Source organism: Muscardinus avellanarius (assembly GCF_963383645.1).
Source record: "Muscardinus avellanarius genome assembly, chromosome: 19".
NCBI lineage: Eukaryota > Metazoa > Chordata > Mammalia > Rodentia > Gliridae > Muscardinus > Muscardinus avellanarius.
The window spans coordinates 44,696,300-44,718,550 of NC_137805.1; the positions used below are offsets into that span (position 1 = coordinate 44,696,300).

A 22,251-nucleotide genomic window follows, 5' to 3' on the forward strand; every position below is an offset into this window, starting at 1 on the left:
AGACTAATACAGGAGGATCATAGGCTTGAGAACAGTCTCATCAAGTAGTGATGCTTGTCAACTTAGCAAGACCTTCATTCGAAATAAAAGCAGGTAGTGGTGGCGCACGCTTGTAATCTCAGCACTTAGGAAACTGAGATAGGAGGATCACGCAAGTTTGAAGCCAGCCTCAGCTACTTAGTGAGGCTCTCAGCAACTTAGTGAGACCCTGTTTCCAAATAAAACATAAAATAGATCGGGGAGTATAGCCTGGAGGTGGAAAGCCTCTGGGTTCCAACCCCAGTACCACCAAAAATAAATAAATAGATAAAATAAATAAATTAAATTAAAAATAAATAAATAAATAAATAAATAAAATAAAAGGGGGTGTAGTTTGGAGGTACAATGCCCCTGGGTTCCATCCCCAGTACCGCAAAAAAAAAAAAAAAAAAAAAAAAAAAAAAGTGTGTGTGTGTATATATAGTTGCAGGTGTAATTCAGAGGTGTAAATCCCTCGGTTCAAGCCCCAATACCACAAAATAAATAGTAGGGCATGGTGGTACATGCTTATAATCCCACTACTTGGGAAGCTGACACAAGAGTATCACAGGCTCAGGACCAGCCTCAGCATTTAGCACAACTCTTGGCAACCTAGTGAGACCCTGTTAAAAATAAAAAACAAAAAGTACTGGGGGTGTAGCTTACAGATAGAATGTCTCTGGAACCAATTCTTGGCACTATAATCAACCAATCAAACAATGACATGAAGCTGGAGTTCTAGTAGTGCCTTTGGCAGAAATTTATAAATGTCCATGGTACAAATCATGGGGTTTGTTGTTGTTGTGTGGTTTTTTTTCCTCCAGTACTTGAAATGGAACCCAGGGGCATTCTACCTCTGAGCTACAGCCCCAGCCCTATTTTTTATCCTTTATTTTGAAACAGGGTCTCACTAAGTTGCACACTTGTAATCCCAGTACTTGGGAGGCTGGGACAGGAGGATTGTGGGTTTGCAACTACTTAATGAGGCCCTCTGCAACTTAGTGAGACCCTGTTTCAAAATAAAGAACAAAAAATATTGCTGGGGGTGTAGCTAGGAGGTAGAACCCCCAGCACACACATACACAATAAACCCAAAAAGCAAAGGTGCTAATATATCTATTTTCCTCAAGCTGAAGCAAGGATCAGCACTTTAGTTGTCTTTGGCCTACATCATATAGCTGCAGTCAGATCAACTACGAGTCTTCAATCTTTCACAAATACTTTCTTCCTTGAGCACTGAACTCTTTTTTTTTTTTTTTTTTGTATTGGGGATGTAACCGAGGAGCATAATTCCTTCACGCTACACCTCCAGTCCTATTTTTTCCTTCCTTCCTTCCTTCCTTTCCTTTCTTCCATCTTTCTATCCTTTCTTCTTTATTTATTTTGCAGTACTGGGGAAGAACCCAGGGTCATTCTACCTCCAAGCTATACCCTCAGCCCTATTTTTTATTCTTTATTATGAAACAGGGCCTCACAAAGTTGTAGAGGGCCTCAATTAAGTAGCTAAGGCTGGCCATGAACCTGGATCCTCCTGTCTCAGCCTCCCAAGTACTGGGATTACAAGTGTGCACCACCATGTCCGGCTTATTCTTTATTTTGAAACAGGATCTCACTGAGTTGTAATGAGCCTCACTAAGTAGCTGAGGCTGTCTATGAACCCAGATCCTCCTGTCTCAACCTCCCAAATGCTGGGATTACAAGCGAGCTCTACCACATCCGGCTCTTTGAGTTGTTTTTTTTTTTTTTTTGCGGGTCTGGGGATGAAATTCAGGGGCATTCAACCTCCGAGCCACACCCTCTGCCCTATTTTTTATTCTTTATTTTGAAACAGGGTCTCACTAAGTTGCAGAGGGCCTCACTAAGTAGCTGAGGCTGTCTGCGAACTGCAATCCTCCTGTCTCAGCTTCCCAAATGCTGGGATTACAAGAGAGCGCCACCACGCCTGGCAATTCCTCGAGATTTTTTTTTTGGTATTGGGGTTCCTGGAAGCCCTTCTACCTCCGGGCTACACTCCCAGACCTATTTTTTATATTTTTATTTGGAAACAGGGTCTCTTAAGCCAGGCGGCTGGCTTTGAACCTGCGCGATCCTCCTGTCTCAGCCTCCCAAGTGCGGGGATTACAAACGTGTGCCACCACGCCCGGCCCTCTTTTGACAAGCATTCACTTATATCAGGATGAACCTGAGATACAGATCTCTATTAATTCTGCCTACTGTGTTCTACATTAAGTGGCTAGCAAACAGTGTACTCTTACCTTGTTTCATCCTTGGATCTAGAGCCATCCTCATTTTGTGAAGTACCTTAACATCAATAAAATTCAAATAGAACATTAGTTTCAATAGAGCAGTTTTTTACTTCTTTCCTAAATATGCAAATCTTTTTACAAAATTTTTCTACTAATGAACAAATTCTGACACGAGGGGAGTATTCTAATCTTACTTTATTTGTGGTGCTCGGTATTGAACTTGGGGCCTTGTGCATGATAGGCAAGCCCTCTACCACTGTGCTACATCTCCAAACCTCCAACATGAGTTTTAAAAGAAAACGTGATAAATGTTCCTATGACTAAAATAAGAAGTTTTACCGAATTTTTGTACAAAGGCTTATCATTATATGTAAGAGACGTTAATTAGTTATGGCATATTTCTCATGCAACACTTCTGTATTTTTTGAAGTATCTGTTTGGCTCCAATTTAAGTCTTGGCTATCTTTTGTATCTCAAATACCTCAGGAAAAGTTCTAATCACCAGTAGGATAATTGATAAAGCAAGATTCTCTAATTAGAATGATAATGGCAATCATCAAGAATACAAATAACAAGCCAGGTGTGGTGACACATGCCTGTAATTCTAGTTTTCGGGAAGCTGAAACAGGAGGATCACAATTTCAAGACCAGCCTCAGAACCTTATTGAGGCCCTCAGCAACTTACTATAATCCCACTTTAAAATAAAATATATTTTAAAAGGGCTAGAAGTGTAGATCAGAGGTAAAATATCCCTGGGTTCATTATGTGTAAGAGATTGGTCCCCAGTATAAAAAGGAGAAGAAAAAAAAGAATCCAAAAAATAAATGCTGGTGAGGATGTGTATAAGAGTTCTTTATAAGCCGGGCATGGTGGCACACGCTTGTAATCCCTGCACTTGGGAGGCGGAGACAGGAAGATTGAGCGGGTTCGAAGGTTCGAAGCCAGCCGTGCTGGCTTAAGAGACTGTTTCCAAATTTTAAAAAAGTATAAAAATAGGTCTGGGAGTGTAGGCTGGAGGGAGAAGGGTTTCCAGGAACCCCAGTACGACCAAAAAAAAAAAAAAAAAAAAAAAGAGTTCCCTATACACTGATGGTGGAACTGTAAATTAGTTTAACCACTATGTGGATCAGTATGGAGTACTAGGAATGGAACCACCCTATGATCTAGATATACCACTTTTCACTATCTTTCTGTAAGAACTAAAGTTAAAATACTACAGTGATAAAAGCATTCCTACATGTATAGCAACACAATTCACAATAGCCAAATTATGGAAACAATGTTCGTGTCTGTAAACAGATGAAAGAATGATGCAGGGACTTCCGGGAAGATGGCGACCGAGAAAAGCGGGGCTTAAGAGCCCTGTTAACAACCAATCTACATTACCACAAAACCAGCGCCTTTCATAGCCAGAAAACACCATCACCAGAAAAACAAAAAAACCACCAGGCTCCAGAGAGAAAGCGGACTGAGAACAGAGCGCAGGGCCACAGAGGAGACACACGCGCCCGAGGACGCGGCAGCAGTGCCATACTGCCGGCGGCAGCGGCGAACTCATCGGACGGCTACAGCAAGCCGAGGTGAGCCGCTGCGGAACAGCCAGGCGGGATCTTTCAGCGCAGAGAGGATTTAAAGCTCCCAGTGGCTGAGCTCAGCACACGCTGCAGGGAATCAGAGTGGAAATCAAAACCAGAGAAGAAAAAATACGCCAGCCTCATGGCCGAGGGCGTGGCCGCGTCTCCATATTGGCACCAGCAGCGGCAGCAGCAGTGAATTCGCCGAATCCAGCACAGCTACATCTGCGTACTCAAGAACAGTGAGTCAAATTGCGGGCCACAGAGGAGAAATCCCAGCACTGTACCTCACTGAGGTACAGTGAGGTACCTCACTGTACCCAGTGAGGGAGCGGTGGTGGCAGAGATATCACACCATAGGAGAACGTGCAACCTGGCACCCCCCCATAGTTTAAAGCAGCCTCTATTGACTCCCTGGGTCGGAGACTCTGTGATAAAACCCAGTAAAGGAGTAGTGGGGTTTGAGATACTACTGACTCGAGATCCAGAACACCTTAAGTGAAGTCATAGTGACCCAAGGGAAGAACCCAGAGAAGGCACAAACATCCGAAATCATGGGAAAGAGGAATAATACTGGAGCAATGAATGCCGCCCACAACCCCACAACATCAGAACCTGATAAAACAGAAAATCAGAGATTTCTAGAAGATCAAATCAGGAAAATAACTGTAGAAATAATAGAGGTGCTTCGAAAAGAACTCAGAGAGAGCCAAAAAGAGATAAAGGATGCAATTAATGAAGTAAAGGCCTCAATTCAAAGCACAAACAACCGATTAGAACACATGGAGAACAGAATCTCGCTCTTAGAAGATGAGCAATCCAAAAATGAACGCATAGTTTCTAATCTAGAAAAAAATATCCAACAGCAGGAATCTGACATTGAAGAAATATGGGCCCATCTTAAGAGAGCTAACCTAAGAATAATTGGAATAGAGGAGGGAAAAGAAGGTGAAACCAAAGGGATCAACAATCTCTTCAAGGAAGTAATAGCAGAAAATTTTCCAAACATAGAGCAAGAGGTTGATACACAGGTCCAGGAAACTTATAGAACTCCCTTTAGACAGGATCGGAGAAGAGGATCCCCACGCCACATAATTGTCAAAATGACCAATGTGGAAGCCAAGCAGAGAATCTTAAAGGCAACAAAAACAAAGGGCCAAGTGACATTCAGAGGCAAACCAATTAGAATCACTCCAGACTTCCCAAACCAAGTCATGAGAGCCAGAAGGGCTTGGAGTAACATATTCCAAACTCTGAAAGAAAACAACTTCCAGCCAAAAATTTCCTACCCAGCAAAACTTTCTATCAAATTAGATGGAGAAATAAGAAGCTTCCATGACAAACAGAAACTGAAGGAATTTATGTCTTCAAAACCAGCGCTAGAGAAAATACTCAAAGAGATTAACTACAAAGAAGAAATAGGTAACACTCACCAGAACCAGAGAAACAAGATTTTCCATCCAACAGACAACTAAGATTGGTTATCTGTGGAGATTCATTATTTTTGTTAGTCTTTTACCTATCTCTAAATTGTATTGTTTGCCTTTATTGTTGTTAATTTTTAGGATTTCTAGTTGGGATATTAATATACCTTCAGATATAGCATTTGGAAATATTTTATCCAATTCTATTAGTAACTTTTAACTCTGTTTACATTGTCTTTGGATATGCAATATTTTTTTTTATTTTTTAGGAAATTTGTATACTCTTCTGTTGCCTGTGCCATTGAAATCATATCCAAGAAATCACTGCCAATTTCAATGTTGTGAGATTGTATGACCCAGATTTTCTCCTAAAAGTTTATAGTCTTAAGATTTATATTTAGGTCTTTTATCTATTTTGAGTTAATACTTGTATGTGGGATTAGGTAAGGGTCCAATTTTATTCTTTTCCATGTAATTATTATTTTTCAACAATATTTAGTTAAAAGAATATTATTTCCACCACCAAATGTTCGTGGAAACCTTGTCAAAAATAACTTGACAATATAGGGAAGAATTTAGCTCTAGGCTTGTATTTAACTCCAATGGTTTATATATCTGCCTTTAGAACAGTACTACACTGTTTCAATTATTGTAGCTTTATATGGTTTGAAATCAGAAAATATATATCTGCTAGCTTTGTTCTTCTTCAAGATCGTTTTGGGTATCTAGAATTCATATTCCATATTAGGATAGATTTTTTCTGAAAAATAAATATATAAATATATGATAGTTTCACCAAAAAAACAGAAAAAAATATGCTCTGGTAAGAAAGAAAGCAAAAAGAAATATTGAAATGTTATCTTTAAGTCATCAAAAGCTTGGCATCAGACAAATGAAACTGTTATGTGAGATTATCATTTTTAATTTTGGATAAATTGCTATAATACTAGATGTCAACCACTAAGCCAAGCATGGGAAGGAGGGATGGGGAGGGAATGGGGTGGGGATCGGGTGGGGGCTGACTGGGCGATGTGTGCATGTATGTCTACAAAAGTTTGTATCCCACTATGATGTATGAATACAGTGCACTAATAAAATAAAATTTAAAATAAAATAAAATAAAATGAGAAAAAAAAAAAGAATGATGCAAATGTGATCTATGCACACAATAGGCTTTTACTCGGTCATCTGCAGGAACGTGGATGTGCTGAGACCAGCCCATCTCAGGAAATCATGGGCTGCACGTTTTCTCTCATATGTGGAAGCTACAGAGAAAGCAGGGAGCACAAAGAACGTCAGTTAAGGGAGAGAGCCCGAAGGATAGGGATTGTGGACATGAAGACAAGAGGCCTGAGGAAGGGAACAGTTAGGTCCAGACAAGAAGGTCTCACTACCAATCTCTGTAACATGTGTGGGGAGGAAGAAAGGGGGACTGACTGCAGTGTACATGTAAGTTTGTAGCACTTTGAATCTCACTATGATATATAATTACATTGCACCAATAAAAGTATAAAAAATAATTTTAAAAGATCCTGAAAATAGAAAACACAGCAACACCTCTTATACAAAACCCTGGAAAACAACTTAAAGAACAGGAAAAGCAGTACATGATGTGGTGGAGTCTGCCTTGTAATCCCAGTACTTGGGAGGGTAAAACAGGAGGGTCACAAGTTCAAGGCCAGCCTTGGAAATTTAATGAGACCCTCAGCAACTTAGTGAGGCCCTGTTTCAAAAATAAAATTAGCTAGGCATGGTGGTACATATTAGCAATCCCAGTACTCGGGGAGGCTGAGGCAGGAGGATCACGTGTTCTCAAGACCAGCTTCGGCAACTTAGCAACACCCTAAGTAACCTAGTAAGACCCTGTTTCAAAACAAAAAATAAAGTGTCGAGGGTATAGCTCAGAGGTAGAATGCTGCTGGTTTAATACCCAATACTATAAAATAAAAATAAATAAAATAGGGCTAGGGGTGTAGCTCAGAGGTAGAATGCCTCTGGGTTCAATCTCAGTTTACACACATACACACACACTGAAGTAAACACAATAAGAATCAGAACCCATGTTCCAAAATCTATAATTTTTTTTTGTGTGTGGTACTGGGGATTGAACCCAGGGGGATTCTACCTTTGAGCTACACCCCCAGCCCTATTTCTTATTCTTGATTTTTTTTTTTTTTTTTTTTTTTGGTGGTACTGGGGTTCCTGGAAGCCCTTCTACCTCCGGGCTACACTTCCAGACCTATTTTCACATTTTTTTATTTGGAAACAGGGTCTCCTAAGCCAGTGCGCGCGGCTGGCTTCGAACCTGCGCTATCCTCCTGTCTCCGCCTCCCAAGCGCGGGGATTACAAGCGTGCACCACCACGCCCGGCTTTATTCTTGATTTTTAAACAGAGTCTCACTGAATTGCAAAGGGCCTCACTAAGTAGCTGAAGTTGGCCTCAATCCCCAATCTTCCTGCCTCAGCCTTCCGAATGAGCCACCATACCCAGCTCACTAATTTTAAATATATCCAGAGTATACATGGTAAGGAATAAAAATATTCACAAAATATGTTCCTATTTTATAAAAAACATTAAAAATAAAATGGATTTTTCTTTCTCTTCAAGAAAACTAGTATCTCTGACAATAATACGTTTTTGTGTTTCTTCGAGATGCCATATTTGGGAATACAAGTGTTAAAGTAAAAATCCACCAAAATATACATCATCTAAACAAATAAAAATATATGAATGGGAGTGGGCATGGTGGCACACAGTTGTAATCCCAGTACTTGGGAGGCTGAGACAGGAGGACTGCAGGTTCGCAGCCAGCCTCAGCTACTTGGTGAGGCCCTCTGCAACTCAGTGAGAACCTGAGGGTAAAGCCTGGAGGTAGAATGCACCTGGGTTCAATCCTCACTACTGAAAAAAATAAAAATAACAAAGGTGAATGGGAAGTTCATGTGTGAGTCTTACAGATATGAACAGCTGCTGACACTCGATTTGTTAACTTAGAACTGAAGGCTATAAAATGACTCTACCTCAATAGAAAATTAACCAAAGACTGCTTTTTAGTGATTGCTAAAAGCAGGTAAGTCTGTACTTAATTAAGTGGAGGAAAACACGAGGACAAATTATGTAGGGACCTTTTGTTTTTGTTTCTGTGGTAGTGGCTTTATGTAGGTGCTTTCGAGAGCAGAGAAACAAGAAGAGATATCCGCAGAAAGATTATGAATAAGGCGCTCCATGGGAACACAATAAAGCTCTCTAGCTGGGTTCTGAGGTGTGGAGTAACCTGGAACTGAACCTAGGAGCACTCTATCTCCAAGCTGCACTCCAGGCCTTTTAAAATTAACTAATCAGTTAATTTTTAAAACAGTGTATTGATAAGTTGCTAAGCATCTATCTACACTGCTGAGGCTGTGTAGATCCAATCTGTGATCTTCCTCCCAAGTACTGCGATGAGCCTCCAAGTACTGAAATTTCAGGCATGTGCCACCAAGTTCAGCTAACTATCTAGTTTTTAAAAACAGTTTAAGTAGAAGAAAAAGGAAAAAAACCTAAATTTTGTTTCACTTTAAAATATTTACTGATAAAAATGCCCCCAACCCAATTTTATTTCTTTACTTAGAAGCAGGGTCTCATTAGGTTTCTGAGAGCCACCCTACATTGCCGAGGCTGGCTTTGAACTTGTGATCCTCCCATCTCAGTTGCCCAAGTACTGGAATTACAAGTGTTCACCACCATGTCCAGCTATTTGGTTATTTTTAATAACAAAATTTAGGCAGTGAGTTTTGTTTTACAAACATGCATGTATTTCTGTGTGTGTGTTTGTGTGTGTGTGTGTGTTGTACTGGGGAACAGACCTAGGGTCTTACTACCTCCAAGCCACATCCACAGCCTCCTTTATATTTTTAGGTTGCTAAGAGTTTGAGTCTCGCGACATTGCTGAGGATGTACTCCTGTCTCAACTTTCCAAGTCCTGGACTACCGGTGGGCACCACACACTTGGCTGGCAAGGACACTATTAATCTATTCTGTCTGGGCCTCTAAAATTTATGTTTTAAATAAAAATAAACTTGATATATTACTAAGTGATGGAAATATCTATTAGGAATCTAGGAAAGAAGCTTTATTAAACTTGCTACCAGATGCTGAGGCACCAGAAACTTTGTCATAGCTTATGTTTGTTTGTTTTTTATTTTTGGTGGTATTGAGGGTGGAACCCAGGGCTTTTCTACCTTTGGGCTACACTCCCAGAACTATTTTATACTTTATTTGGAAACAGGGTCTCACTAAGTTGCTGAGAGCCTCACTAAGTACCTGAAGCTGGCTTCTAACCTACATGATCCTCCTGTCTCAGCCTTCCAAGCGCTGGGATTACAAGTGTGCGCCACTACGCCCAGCCATAGCTTATGTTTATAACCCTTTAACACAAACCAGGAAATCAAAGTCTAAGATATACCAGCATAAATATAATGAGTCCATTTTGTCATTACAGTAACGTAAAAGACATCTCTGTAAGAGTAGCTTATAGAAATGAAAAAGGAATGGTAAATGAATATCAGCTTCTGTTAGCTGTCTGGTACAGTGCTAAAGACTTGGAGTATACTTAAACTCAGACACTGCTATAGACAATATGTTATGCCTGCCATTGGCACTGGAGAGGGTGTGGCATCCAAGAGATGATACTAACTGCCATCATTGGCACACAGAATAAATAATAACTCTCAAAGAAAATGATGACTCAACTTTTACTGAACTAGCTGTTCAAGTGACAGAAAAATATGAACATTTTATTTTTAGGAACAATGTACTACAGCTGGGTGTAATTCTACCTACTTGGGAGGCTGGGGCTGGAGGATCCCAAGTTCAAGGCCAGCCTGGGCAACTTGGCGAAACCTTGTCTCAAAATAAAAAATGAAGGCCGGGCGTGGTGGCACACGCTTGTAATCCCAGCATTTGGGAGGCTGAGACCGGAGGATCGCGGTTCGCGGACAGCCTCAGCTACTTAGTGAGGCCCTCTGCAACTCAGTGAGACCCGGTTTCAAAATAAAGAATAAAAAATAGGGCTGAGGGTGTAGCTCGGAGGTCGAATGCCCCTGGGTTCCATCCCCAGACCTACAAAAAATAAAAATAAAAAATAAAAAATAAAAAATGAAGAAGGCTGAATATGTTGGCTCAGTGGTAGAACACCCCTGGTATAAAGTCCCCAGTACCACCAAAAAAAGAAACTAGAGAAACAAAGTGATCAATGTCTGTTTTTAAGAAAGGAAGGGGAAAAAAATTGTTATCCTGAAAAAGAATGATCACTCCATACTACAGAGGCTATTTATGTCAGAAGAATCATAAAAGACTTTAAACAGAAAGTGACTGCTTACTTTCTGAACATGTAGTTTCACCATTGGTAACAACTTCAGCCTCTAACTGTAGGCCATCAAGACAAACTGACAAGTCTCCTATTGTCTCTGTTGGCTCTCTGTCACCTGCAAGTTGCAAAGTCACAACCACGTCTTCAACTGAAAGAGAACAAAATTGCAGAAAAAAATGGGATACTTTCCCCCCTTAAGCCATCTTACCTGTTAAAAATCTAATGTTGAAAAAAAATATACATGTATGTGTATTTAAGTTTTGCTATACTTCACCCAAATTTTGGAAGTCTTTGACATGAAACACTGCATTTTAAAAGGAGAATAAAATTTGCTAATGTTTAGTATCCATACTGTAAAACATTTAGTATCTCAATCATTTCATTTATTATATTCATTTCATCCTTGTAAGATTACAGTATAAAATTAGCTAGCATGACAAAAGATTTAGAAAAATATACCTGAATTATACTGTATAAACATAATTTAAAAATATACCATATCTCATAAGCCCTAAATGAAAGAGAAAACTTTGGAAGTATGTTTTAGGCAGTCAAGAGGTAGGAAAATAAACCTTTTTTTTTTTTTTTTTTTTTTTTGGTGGTGCTGGGGTTCCTGGAAGCCCTTCTACTTCCGGGCTACACTCCCAGACCTATTTTTATATTTTTATTTGGAAACAGGGTCTCCTAAGCCAGCGCGCGCGGCTGGCTTCGAACCTGCGCGATCCTCCTGTCTCCGCCTCCCAAGCGCGGGGATTACAAGCGTGCGCCACCACGCCCGGCTAAAATAAACCTTTTTTAAAAAATTATATTAAGCCAGGTGTGGTGGCACACGCTTGTAATCTCAGTACTTGGGAGGCTGAGACAGGAGGATCACAGATTTGCAGCCGGTCTCAGCTGCTTAGTGAGGTGCTCCACAACTATGTGAGATCCTGTTTCAAAATAAAGAATAAAATATAGGGCTAGGGGTGTAGCTTGGAGGTAGAATGCCCCTGGGTTCAATCCCCAGTACTCAAAATAAAAACAAAAAAATAAAAAAATTATATTAATTAATAAGCTATGAAGCCAGGTACAGTGGCGCATGCTTGTAATCCTAGTACTTAGGAGGCTGAGACAGGAGGATTGCAGGTCTGAAGCCAGCCTCAGCAACTTTGTGAGGCCCACCGCAACTTAGTGAGATCCTGTTTCAAAATAAAAAATAAAATAGGGCTGGGTGTGTGGCTCAGAGGTAGACTGCCTCAAGATTCCATCCCCAGTGGCACACACACACAGAGAAAAAAATAATGAACACGAGACATTCTAAATGTCTGGCATATACATTTCTTCCAGAAAAACAAACAGCTAAACACAATTTCTTATATACATACGTTTCATATTGTTTGACTTTAATGTTTCATAAACATCTAATGCAGCAGATCCCAACAAAACATCAGATTTCAGTGTCTGGTGACTCCACACACGAAATTGTAATTTACTCACAGGGGTAACGATACTAAAAGTAAAAAAAGGGGGAAAATATTATTTAATTAAATATTTTAATTAAGTATCTCATGGGTTCCTATATAAATTACGGCTAAGTGTTAATATCTAAAGTATTCTCACTGTACCCCTTATGATTTACTGTACAACCAAGCCTATCTTATGAAACTGAATTTGAATGCTACAAACCTGCACGCTTTCACTTGTGATTAAACTACCAGGGAACCTTAACACACATATTGCCAACAACAGTTCAACTGCTTATAATGCAATGTACTTAAGAAGCTGAGGCTGGCTTTGAACCTGTGTGATCCTCCTACCTCAGCCTCCCAAGTACTTTGATTACAAGTGTGCACCACCACGCCCGGCTCATAATGCAATGTACTTAAAGAACAACTTTTTTTCCTTTTCTGGTACTGGAAATGGAACCCAGGGGCATTCTACCTCTGAGCTACACTCTCAACCTTATTGTTCATTCTTTGTTTGCAACAAGGCCTCACTAAGTAGCTGAGGCTAGTCACGAACCTGTGGTCCTCCTGTCTCATCCTTCCAAATTCTGGAATTATAAGCCTGTACCACCATGCTTGGCTAAAAACAAATTTACGGAAAGGTGGGCATGGTTACAGGTGTGGCATACGACTGTATTCCTAGTACTTTGAAGACTGAGACTCGAGAATCTAAGCTTGAGGACAGCCTCAGCAAGTAGTGCACCACCACACCCAGCTCCTGCTGTTTCAAGTTTAAAAAATAAAAATGACTGGGGGGTGTAGCTCAGAAGTAGAATGCCCTTGTGTTCAATCTCCAATACCAAACAGTATAAAATAGGTCTGGGAGTATAGTCTGGAGGTAGAAAAGCCCCTGGGTTCCACCCCCAATACCACCAAAAATAAAATAAAAACAAAATAAGTCTGGGGGTGCAGCTCAGAGGCAGACCCCCCTGGTTCAATCCCCAGTACCACACACACGCACAAACATAGGAGTTTGGATGTGCTTTTCATTCATTAGGAATAAATACAATTCACATAAGCATACATATTGGATGAAGAAAAGTCAATGAATTTTCTAATGTCTCATCTAAACATGTAGAAATAAGGCTTTTTCTTTCTAGTCACTAGTTTATTTTCCTAGGGGAAAATTTTCTCCAATTCTAAGTATCAGGTAATAAAACATACTATCTTTTTTTTTCTGCACTGGGGATTGAACTCAGATGCATTTTACCTCTGAGCTACACCTCTGGCCCTCTTTTATTTTTATTTTAGGATAAGGGCCATAGGGATACCATCACCAGGTAAATTTGAAACAGTAAAGAGAGAAAAAGACTGAAAAAACGAGAGGGAAATATTTAAGAAAAAATAAAAGGCAGACTACAAGGAACACAGGGGAAAAAAAGAAAAAAATGGTGAAAGAAAAAGGAGGAGCAAAGAAATAAATGCATTAAAGCTGCATTTTTCTCATGTATTTCATAAAATAGTATTCTATAGAAAACACTTTCACTCTTACACTGTAAGGGGTTGCTTCCACTTGGGACTGTTTGTATTGTTGCATTTTTCTGTCCTCTTTGACTGTCCATCAACTGTGACTTCCACATAAGGACTTGGTCCAAACCAATTCTTTTTATTTTCTTTAAGTTTTGCTGAGATGACTATGTAAAACAGAAAAAGAATTCAGTATTTGAGATGTTAATTCAGTCCTGCAATCAATCTCATCTCATAAAGATTAACAGATTATTTACTCAGAAGCAGTTTTGCTCTAAAATATTTACTAATTTTATTCACGCATAACTTTTATATTTCTTCCCATCCTAGTAAATAATCTGTAAATCATACAAATTCCCATCAAAAGAGTCCCCCATGCCAGGCTGAAGGTAGAATGCCCCTTGGTTGAATCCCCAGTACCAAGAAGAAAAAATACTTGGACAAACTTGGTTAACAAGCTGGGCGTGGTGGCTAGAGTACTTGGGAGGTTGAGACAGGAGGATCCCAGTTTTGAGGATGGTGTCAGATGAAAAACAGGCTGATAAAACAGAACATGACCTGGTAATAGAAAGGCCTTCAAGGAGCCAGTTGTGTAAAGACTGGGGCTGGCAGAGTGCATCCACATGGAGGCAGTCTCCCATATCTGAGCCATGTACAGCAAGCACAGGGACAATGGTAAATGAGATAAACCACAGAAGCAAATGAGCTTTGTAAGCCAAGATAAGAAATTTTGAATTAGATGTGTGTTTGAAGGCTATTAGAAGAAGAGAATTTACAAACCTTTTTTTTTTTTGCGGGTCTGGGAATGGAACTCAGGAGCATTCTACCTCTGAGCTACATCCCCTGCCCTATTTTTTAGTCTTTATTTTGAGACATGATCTCACTAAGTTGCAGAGGGCCTCACTAAGTAGCTGAGGCTGTCCGCGAACAGTGATCCTCGTCTTAGCCTCCTGAATGCTGGGATTACAAATGTGCGCCACCATGCCCAGCTCCCCAAGATTTTTTAAATTATCTCTTGTAACTCATTATTATGTAAGCAAGCACTGCCTACACTGCATATCTTGAGATAGTCTTTAGCCTTTGCCCTCAAATTAAGTCACATTTGCCAAAAGACTTGTCTAATCCCTTCTCTTAAAGTAGATTAGTAATAGTAATTAGATTAAAATCTAGAAGAACATGACATGGCTCCCATAGACAGCAACTCCTTGCTGATCCTTAAATGAGGAAATCAGACAAGGAAGTACTCTACCATTTAGATGAATTCTAGCAGCAAAGTTCAAGAGAATACATTCAGTGCCCATCGAGGTTAAAATGCCCTTAGTTGCTAAATCAGTTTATATAACAGCTACCGAGTCAATATACAGTCCAAAGTCTGGAGATGGAGCAGGGTTGGCCCAGGAGGCCGCCCTGAATCTCTGACTTGACAATTTTATATACTTCTGATCTCTCTGTGTGTGTGTGTGTGTGTGTGTGTGTGTGTGTGTGTGTTTTACTGGAAATAGAACCCATGAGCCTTCTACCTCCAGGCTACACCCCTAACCTATTTTATATTTTATTTGGGAACAGGGTCTCATTAAGTTACTGAAAGCCTCAATAAGTAGCAGAGGCTGGCTTTGAACCTGTGCAGCCCCTCTGTCTCAGCCTCCCAAGCGTGGGGATTACAAGCGTGCGCCACCATGCCTTTTGTTTTGATGTGCCTTTTTGGTGGCAATCAAGCCAGCTGCAGGGTTACTGTTGGACATCCTGCAAGTTAAAGCTTCATCATTACTTTAAAAAAATACTTATTAGCCAGGCGTGGTGGTGCACACGCTTGTAATCCCCGTGCTTGGGAGGCAGAGATAGGAGGATCACGCAGGCTTGAAGCCAGCCATGCTGGCTTAAGAGACCCTGTTTCCAAATATAAAAAAGTATAAAATAGGTCTGGGATTGTAGCCCGGAGGTAGAAGGGCTTCCAGGAACCCCAGTACCACCAAAAAAATAAGAAATTAAAAAATAAAATTGAAATCACTATGTATTTTTTTATTTCTGGTGGTGCTGGGAATGGGCCCAGTGCATGCTAGGCAAGTGCCCTACCACTGAGCTACAAACCCAAGCCTGAAATCATTATGTTTTTAAAAATCTGCTGAAGAAAGAAAAAAAGTGTGAAAGATAAGGCTAGTGAAGTAGAAAATAAGGAATTACTGAAGAATTTTAAGTAAAAGGGCACAGTCAACAAATCTAGTAGGTGCCCACAACAGACACCAGGCACTATTTTACATACTAGGGATGCAGCAAGTGTCAGATTAGAACAACAAAGAGCTAGGCATGATGGCCCACACCTGTAATACCAGTCCTTGAGAGGCTGAGACATGAGGACTGGAGGTTAGAAACCAGACTCAGCAATATAGCAAGACCCTGTCTCAAAACAAAAAATAATAAGGGTTGAGGGTGTAGCTCAGCAGTAAAATGCCCCAGGTTCAAACCCTAGTACAAAAAAAGACCATTATAGATCACTGCTGCTGTGGTAAAATTAAATTGAAGTCAGGCACCGAGGCTCACACCTATAACCCCAGTCCTTGGGAAGCGGAGACAGGAGGATCGCAGGTTCAAGGACAGCTTCAGCAACTCAGTGAGACCCTCAGCAAGCTAAGGGAACTTTGCTTTAAAACAAAACGTAGGCTGGACATGGTGGCACATGTTTGTAATCCCCGTACTTGGGAGGCTAAACAAGAGGATCACAGGTTCGCAGCCAGTCTCAACTACTTAGTAAGGCCCTGTTTTAAAATAAAGAATAAGAGCCAGGTGTGGTGGCACATGCTTGTAATCCCAGCATTTGGGAGGCTGAGACTGGAGAATCGCAGTTTGAAGACAGCCTCAGCTACTACTTAGTAAGACCTTTTACAACTCAGACCCTGTTTCAAAAGAAAGAATTAAAAAATAGGCCTGGGAGTATAGCTCGGAGGTAGAATGCCCCTGGTTTCCATTACCACCAATACTGCAAAAGAAAGCAAAGAAAGCAAGAAAGCAAGAAAACAGGGCTATGGGTGTAGCTTGGAGGTAGAATGCCCCTGAGTTCAATCCGCACTCTGCATAAATACATGCATACATAAAAAGGGCTGGGGGTTAACTAGGTGTGGTGGCACATGCCTGTAATACCAGTACTTGGAAAGCTGAGTCAGGAGGATTGCAGGTTAAAGGCCAGTCTCAGGAATTTAAGGAAATCCTGCTTCAAAATAAAAAATAAAATGGAAGTGGGGCATGGTGACGCACGCTTGTAATTCCTGCACTTGGGAGGATGAGACAGGAGAATTGCAGGTTCACGGCCAGCCTCAGCTACTTAGTGAAGCCCTCTGCAACTTAGTGAGATCCTGTTTCAAAATAAGGAATAAAAAATAGGGCTAGGGGTGTAGCTTGGAGGTAGAATGCCCCTGGGTTTAATTACTACCACCACAAAAAATAAACAAGCAGCTGTTGTAATCCCCACGCTTGGGAGATGGAGACAGGAGGATCACGCAAGTTCGAAGCCAGTAAGAGACCATTTCCAAATAAAAAAATATATAAAATAGGTCTGGGAGTGTAGCCCGGAGGTAGAAGGGTTTTCAGGAACCCCAGTACCACAAACAAGCAAACAAACAAACTGGGCATGGTGCCACACACTTGTAATCCCGTTACTTAGGGGGATCACAAGTTTGCAGCCAGCCTCAACAATTTGTTCCTGTTTCAAAGTAAAGAATTAAACAGGACTGGAGGGTGTAGCCTAAAGATAGAATGTCCCTGGTTTCCATCACCAGTACCACAAAAAACATAAACAAATAAATAATAATAATAATAAAAATAAGGCTGGAGCTCAGAGGTCCAATGCTCTTCTTTTGGGCTCAATCCTGAGCACCAAAAAAAAAAAAAAAGACTATAGGTGTAGCTTGGAAGTAGAATGCCTGAGTTTAATCCTCAGTAACAATAAATAAAAACACATGCACTCACACCAAAATCTTATCATGAATGTATAATACTTAAGATATTCACGAGACATCTAAGTAGAAACATAAAATAGGAAGTCTTTATTTCCAGGGACCAGGCCTATCTCAGATTGAAATGGACTACTGGAAGCCGTTCATGGTGGCGCACGCTTGTAATCCCAGCATTCGGGAGGCTGAGACCTGAGGATCGCGGTTCACTGACAGCCTCAGCTACTTAGTGAGGCCCTCCGCAACTTGGTGAGACCCGGTTTCAAAATAAAGAAATGGACTACTGGTATAAAGTCCCAGGGAAGCCGGGCGTGGTGGTGCACGCTTGTAATCCCAGCGCTTGAGAGGCTGAGATGGGAGGGACGTACAGGTTCGAAGCCATCCTCAGCTACTGAGTGAGGCTCTCAGCAACTTAGTGAGACCCTGTTTCCAAATAAAATATAAAATAGGTCTGGGAGAATAGCTTGGAGGTAGAAAGCCTCTGGGTTCCACCTCCAGTACCACCAAAATAAATAAATAAAAAATAAAAAATAAAAATAAAAAATAAAATAAAGACTAAAAAAAAAAAAAACAGGGTAGGGAGTCAAATGGCCTTGGGTTTCATCCCTAGACCCGCAAAAAAAAAAAAAAAAGAATTTTGACTTATAACTTACAGCAACCAGACCATAAAACCTCTTATCTACAATAAGCAACCCCAGAATCCAGACTATTATGTCATATTGTATACAATCACAATATTTCTACTAGTAAGCCAAAAAAAAAAAAAAAGTCCCAGGGACCAGGTCTATCTCAGACTGAAATGGACTACTGGTATAAAGCCCCAATATTTAAAACAGAGCCAAATTAAATCAAAGAATTGCCACAGAAAAACATTTTAAATCTCTATTTTAATACATTTTTAAAAAGAAGAGTTGAAAAAACAATTATGCATAAGTTTGCCAGGGGCTTTTGTGGCCCTCTGAAACTGATTAAATCATATTCAAGAGCAATGTGGAACCCTGTTTCAAAATAAAGAATAAAAAATCAGCCCAGGGATGTAGCTTGGAGGTAGAACGGCCCTCAGTTCAACCCCCAGTACCACAAAAAATAAATAAAAAAATAAAAATAGGACAGGGATGTAGCTCAGAGGTAGAATGCCCCTGGATTCAATCACCAGTAGCGTGCGTGCGCGCGCGCACATACACACACACACACACACACACACACACACAAATAAGTGAACGAACGAACGAACGAATAGGGCTGGGGTATAGGTTGGTTGGAGGTAGAATGTTCCAGGGTTTGATCCCCAGTACCAAAAAACAGAAAAAAGGGAAAGACACTAAAATTTTGCTGTGTGATTGAAATATAGGTACCTACATACATGAAGAAAAGCTAGTGGCTCATTCTGCCTGGTACCAATGGTTCACATATAAAGATCTACAAAGAAATCAGACATGGTGGTGCACGTTTTTAATCCCAGTACTTGGGAGGCTAAGACAGGAGGATCATGGGTTTGCAGCCAGTCTCAGCTACTTAGTGAGGCTCTCAGCAACTTAGTGAGACCCTGTTTCAAAATAAAGAATAAAAAATAAGGCGGGCATGGTGGCGCACACTTATAATCCCAGCATTCGGGAGGCTGAGACTGGAGGATCGCGGTTTGCAGACAGCCTCAGCTACTTAGTGAGGCCCCTTGCAACTTAGTGAGACCCTGTTTCAAAATAAAGAATAAAAAATAGGGCAGGGGGTGTATGCCCCTGGGTTCCATCCCCAGACCTGCAAAAAAGTAAAAAAATTAAAAAATAAAAAAAATAAAAAATAAAAAATAGTCCTGGGGATGTAACTTGGAGGTAGAATGCCCCTGGGTTAAATCCCTACCCCACCACCACCACACAAAAAAAACCTACAAAGAGACCATATAGAGCCAGATTATAAATGGTCTTTACTCAGACAAAAGAAATCCATTGTTCTTTGTTTGTTTTTTTTTTTTTTTTCTGGTGCTAGGGACTGAACCCAGGGCCTCCTACATACTAGGCAAGCAGTCAGCACTGAGCTGCTCTACTAGCCCTCAGGTAAAAGAAATTCTACATCACAGTCAAAAGAAACACTGAACGTTTTTGAGCAGAAATGCAGCTTATTAGGTGGCATATTAAGAATATTAATCTAGCCGGGCATGGTGGCGCTCGCTTGTAATCCCCGCGCTTGGGAGGCAGAGACAGTAGGATCGCGCAGGTTCGAAGCCAGCCGCACGCGCTGGCTTAGGAGACTCTGTTTCCAAATAAAAAAAATGTAAAAATAGGGGTCTGGGAGTGTAGCCCAGAGGTAGAAGGGCTTCCAGGAACCCCAGTACCACCAAAAAAAAAAAAAAAAAAAAAAAAAAAAAGAATATTAATCTAGAAGTGATGCGTAGTATAGTCAGCAGATCAACAAAGAAAGAGATACTAACAATAACAGCCATCCGGCGTGGTGGTGCACACTTGTAATCCCAGTACTTGGGAGGCTAAGACAGGAGGATTGAGGTTTGAGGACAGCCTCAGCTACTTAGTGAAACCCTCCGCAACTTAGACCCTGTTTCAAAATAAGAATAAAAAATAGGTCTTGGGGTATAGTTTGGAGGTAGAATGTCCCTGGGTTCCATCTCCAGTACCTCAAAAGAAAAAAAATAACAACCAAAGGATTTGAAAATATGAACCAGTAAGTATATGAAGACATGTTCAATATCACTAGTCAACAAATAAATGCAAATACAATATAATACCATCCAACTCCACAAAAGTGGCTATAATCAAAAAGACACATAACGAGCTGGGTTCCATGGCACAGGCCAGTAATCCGGGTACTTGGGAGGCTGATAGGAGGATCAAAGTACAAGGCCATCCTCACCAACCTGATAAGGATCTCCACAACTTAGGAGACCAGTGGGTTAGGAATAGTTTAGAAGTAGAATGCCCCTGGGTTCTAGCTCCAGTGTGTGGATGTGATATTATACACACACACACACACACACGCACACACACACACATATCACATACAGTCTAGCTACTTAGTGAGACCATGTTTCCAAATAAAGATTAAAAAATAGGACTGGGGGTGTAGCTCGGAGGTAGAATGCCCCTGAGTTCTATCCCCAGTACATCAAAAAAATTTTTAAAAAGATAACAGTATTGGCAAGGAGGTGAAAAAATGGAAGTCCTCATATAGTGCTGGCAGAAATGTGAAATGGTGCTAATGCTTTGAAAAATTTGTAATTCTTCAAAATGCTAAACACAGATATTGTATGAACCATCAATTCTACTCCTAGATCTATACTCAAGAGAACTGAAAACATACATCCTCACAAAACCTTGTACAAATTTTCTTAGCATTATTCATAACAGCCAAGAAGTAGAAATAATCCAAGCATCCATCAACTAATGAAAAATTTTAAAAATGTGGTAGTTCTACAACATGGATGAATCTTGAAAACATTATGCTAAGTGAGAGAAGACACAAGAGTCCACAAACTGTATGATTCCATCTATATAAGAGTTCTAAAACAGGCACACCTATAAACAGAAAGTAGAAAAATGATTGCCCTGGCGTGTAGGTGGCTGCTGGTATACCAGGTATATGGTTTCTTTCTGGAGTGATGAAAAATATTCTAAAATCGATTGTAGTGACAGCTACACAACTTCTACTTATGTACTAATAAACAGTGACATCTAAAAGAATAAACTACACAGGATGTGAATTATATATCATTAATCTATTAATATAAAGCAAAACAAAATAACAATTGCCCATGCATCTATATTTAATGAAAGGGAGAGGGGGAACCTCCAAAACACACTTGAATAAAAATGTACATATCTAAACATTTTGTTCATTTATTCAGTAAGCAAACATTGTCAATACCTGACATATAACAGCCACTGAAGTTATTTCTTAAATCTCGGGGGAGGGGTAAAGTAGTGGATCTTTTCAATACTTACCAATGATCTGAAGTTGTGATTTCATGGTCAGGCTACCCATTGAACTGAGTTGTGGTCCACTGTCAGACATACCACCAACAGCACAGCAAACCTAACCGTGGCAAAGACATTGTAAACACTCAAAAGTCTCATTTTAAAAACATGTAGATATTTCTAATATGAAATATGTAAAAACATGTAAATATTTCTATTTCTGGCCATTTCCTACTGAAGGACCCATAATAACCAATGGCCTTCACATTGTTAAATGCAATTTTTAATTCTATTATTTATCTTACCTATCAGCAAAATCTAACAGTTGATTGATTATTCCCTCCTGTGGCTTACTGTCTTCCCTGGAGTCTCCAAGTCACATTCTCTAGGTTTATGTCCTACCTCACTGATTGTTCATTCTCAATCTTCTCTGAAGATCCCTTCTCTCCACCCTCAATTTTGTTGTTGTTGTACTACAAACTGAATCCAAGAACATTATGCCTCTGAGCTATACCGCCAGCCCTTTATATTTGAGACAGGGTCTTGCTATATTACCATACTGACCTTACACCTGCAACCCAAGGGTCTCAGCCTTCCAAGAACTGCAATTATTGGGTGTGGGTGGCCCGTGCCTGTAATCCCAGTACTTGGGAGGCCAAGACAGGAGGATCGCAGGTTCGTGCACAGCCCAATTTTTATTTTGAAATAGGGTCTTGAGCTGGGTGTGGTGGTGCATGCTTGTAATCCCAACATTTGGGAGGCTGAGACAGGAGGATCACAGTTCACGGACAGCCTCAGCTACTATTTAGTGAGGCCCTT

The 22,251-nt window shown here is 40.4% G+C and overlaps 1 protein-coding gene across 1 annotated transcript in view; it reads right to left on the bottom strand.

Annotated features, from left to right (window-relative positions):
* Window positions 1–21,544, bottom strand: part of ITCH (itchy E3 ubiquitin protein ligase) — a gene marked incomplete at its 3' end in the record, with an annotated part of 83,206 nt that extends 61,662 nt beyond the window's left edge. Inside the window, exons 1-5 of the mRNA XM_080716311.1 lie at window positions 21,460–21,544; window positions 13,591–13,732; window positions 11,979–12,103; window positions 10,625–10,762; window positions 2,274–2,319 (exon numbers count right to left, since the gene is read on the bottom strand). Coding sequence (XP_080572437.1) covers window positions 2,274–2,319; window positions 10,625–10,762; window positions 11,979–12,103; window positions 13,591–13,732; window positions 21,460–21,529 — 521 coding nt within the window. The 5' untranslated portion in view covers window positions 21,530–21,544. The remainder of the gene's footprint in view (window positions 1–2,273; window positions 2,320–10,624; window positions 10,763–11,978; window positions 12,104–13,590; window positions 13,733–21,459) is intronic.
* Between the last annotated feature and the right edge of the window lie 707 nt (window positions 21,545–22,251).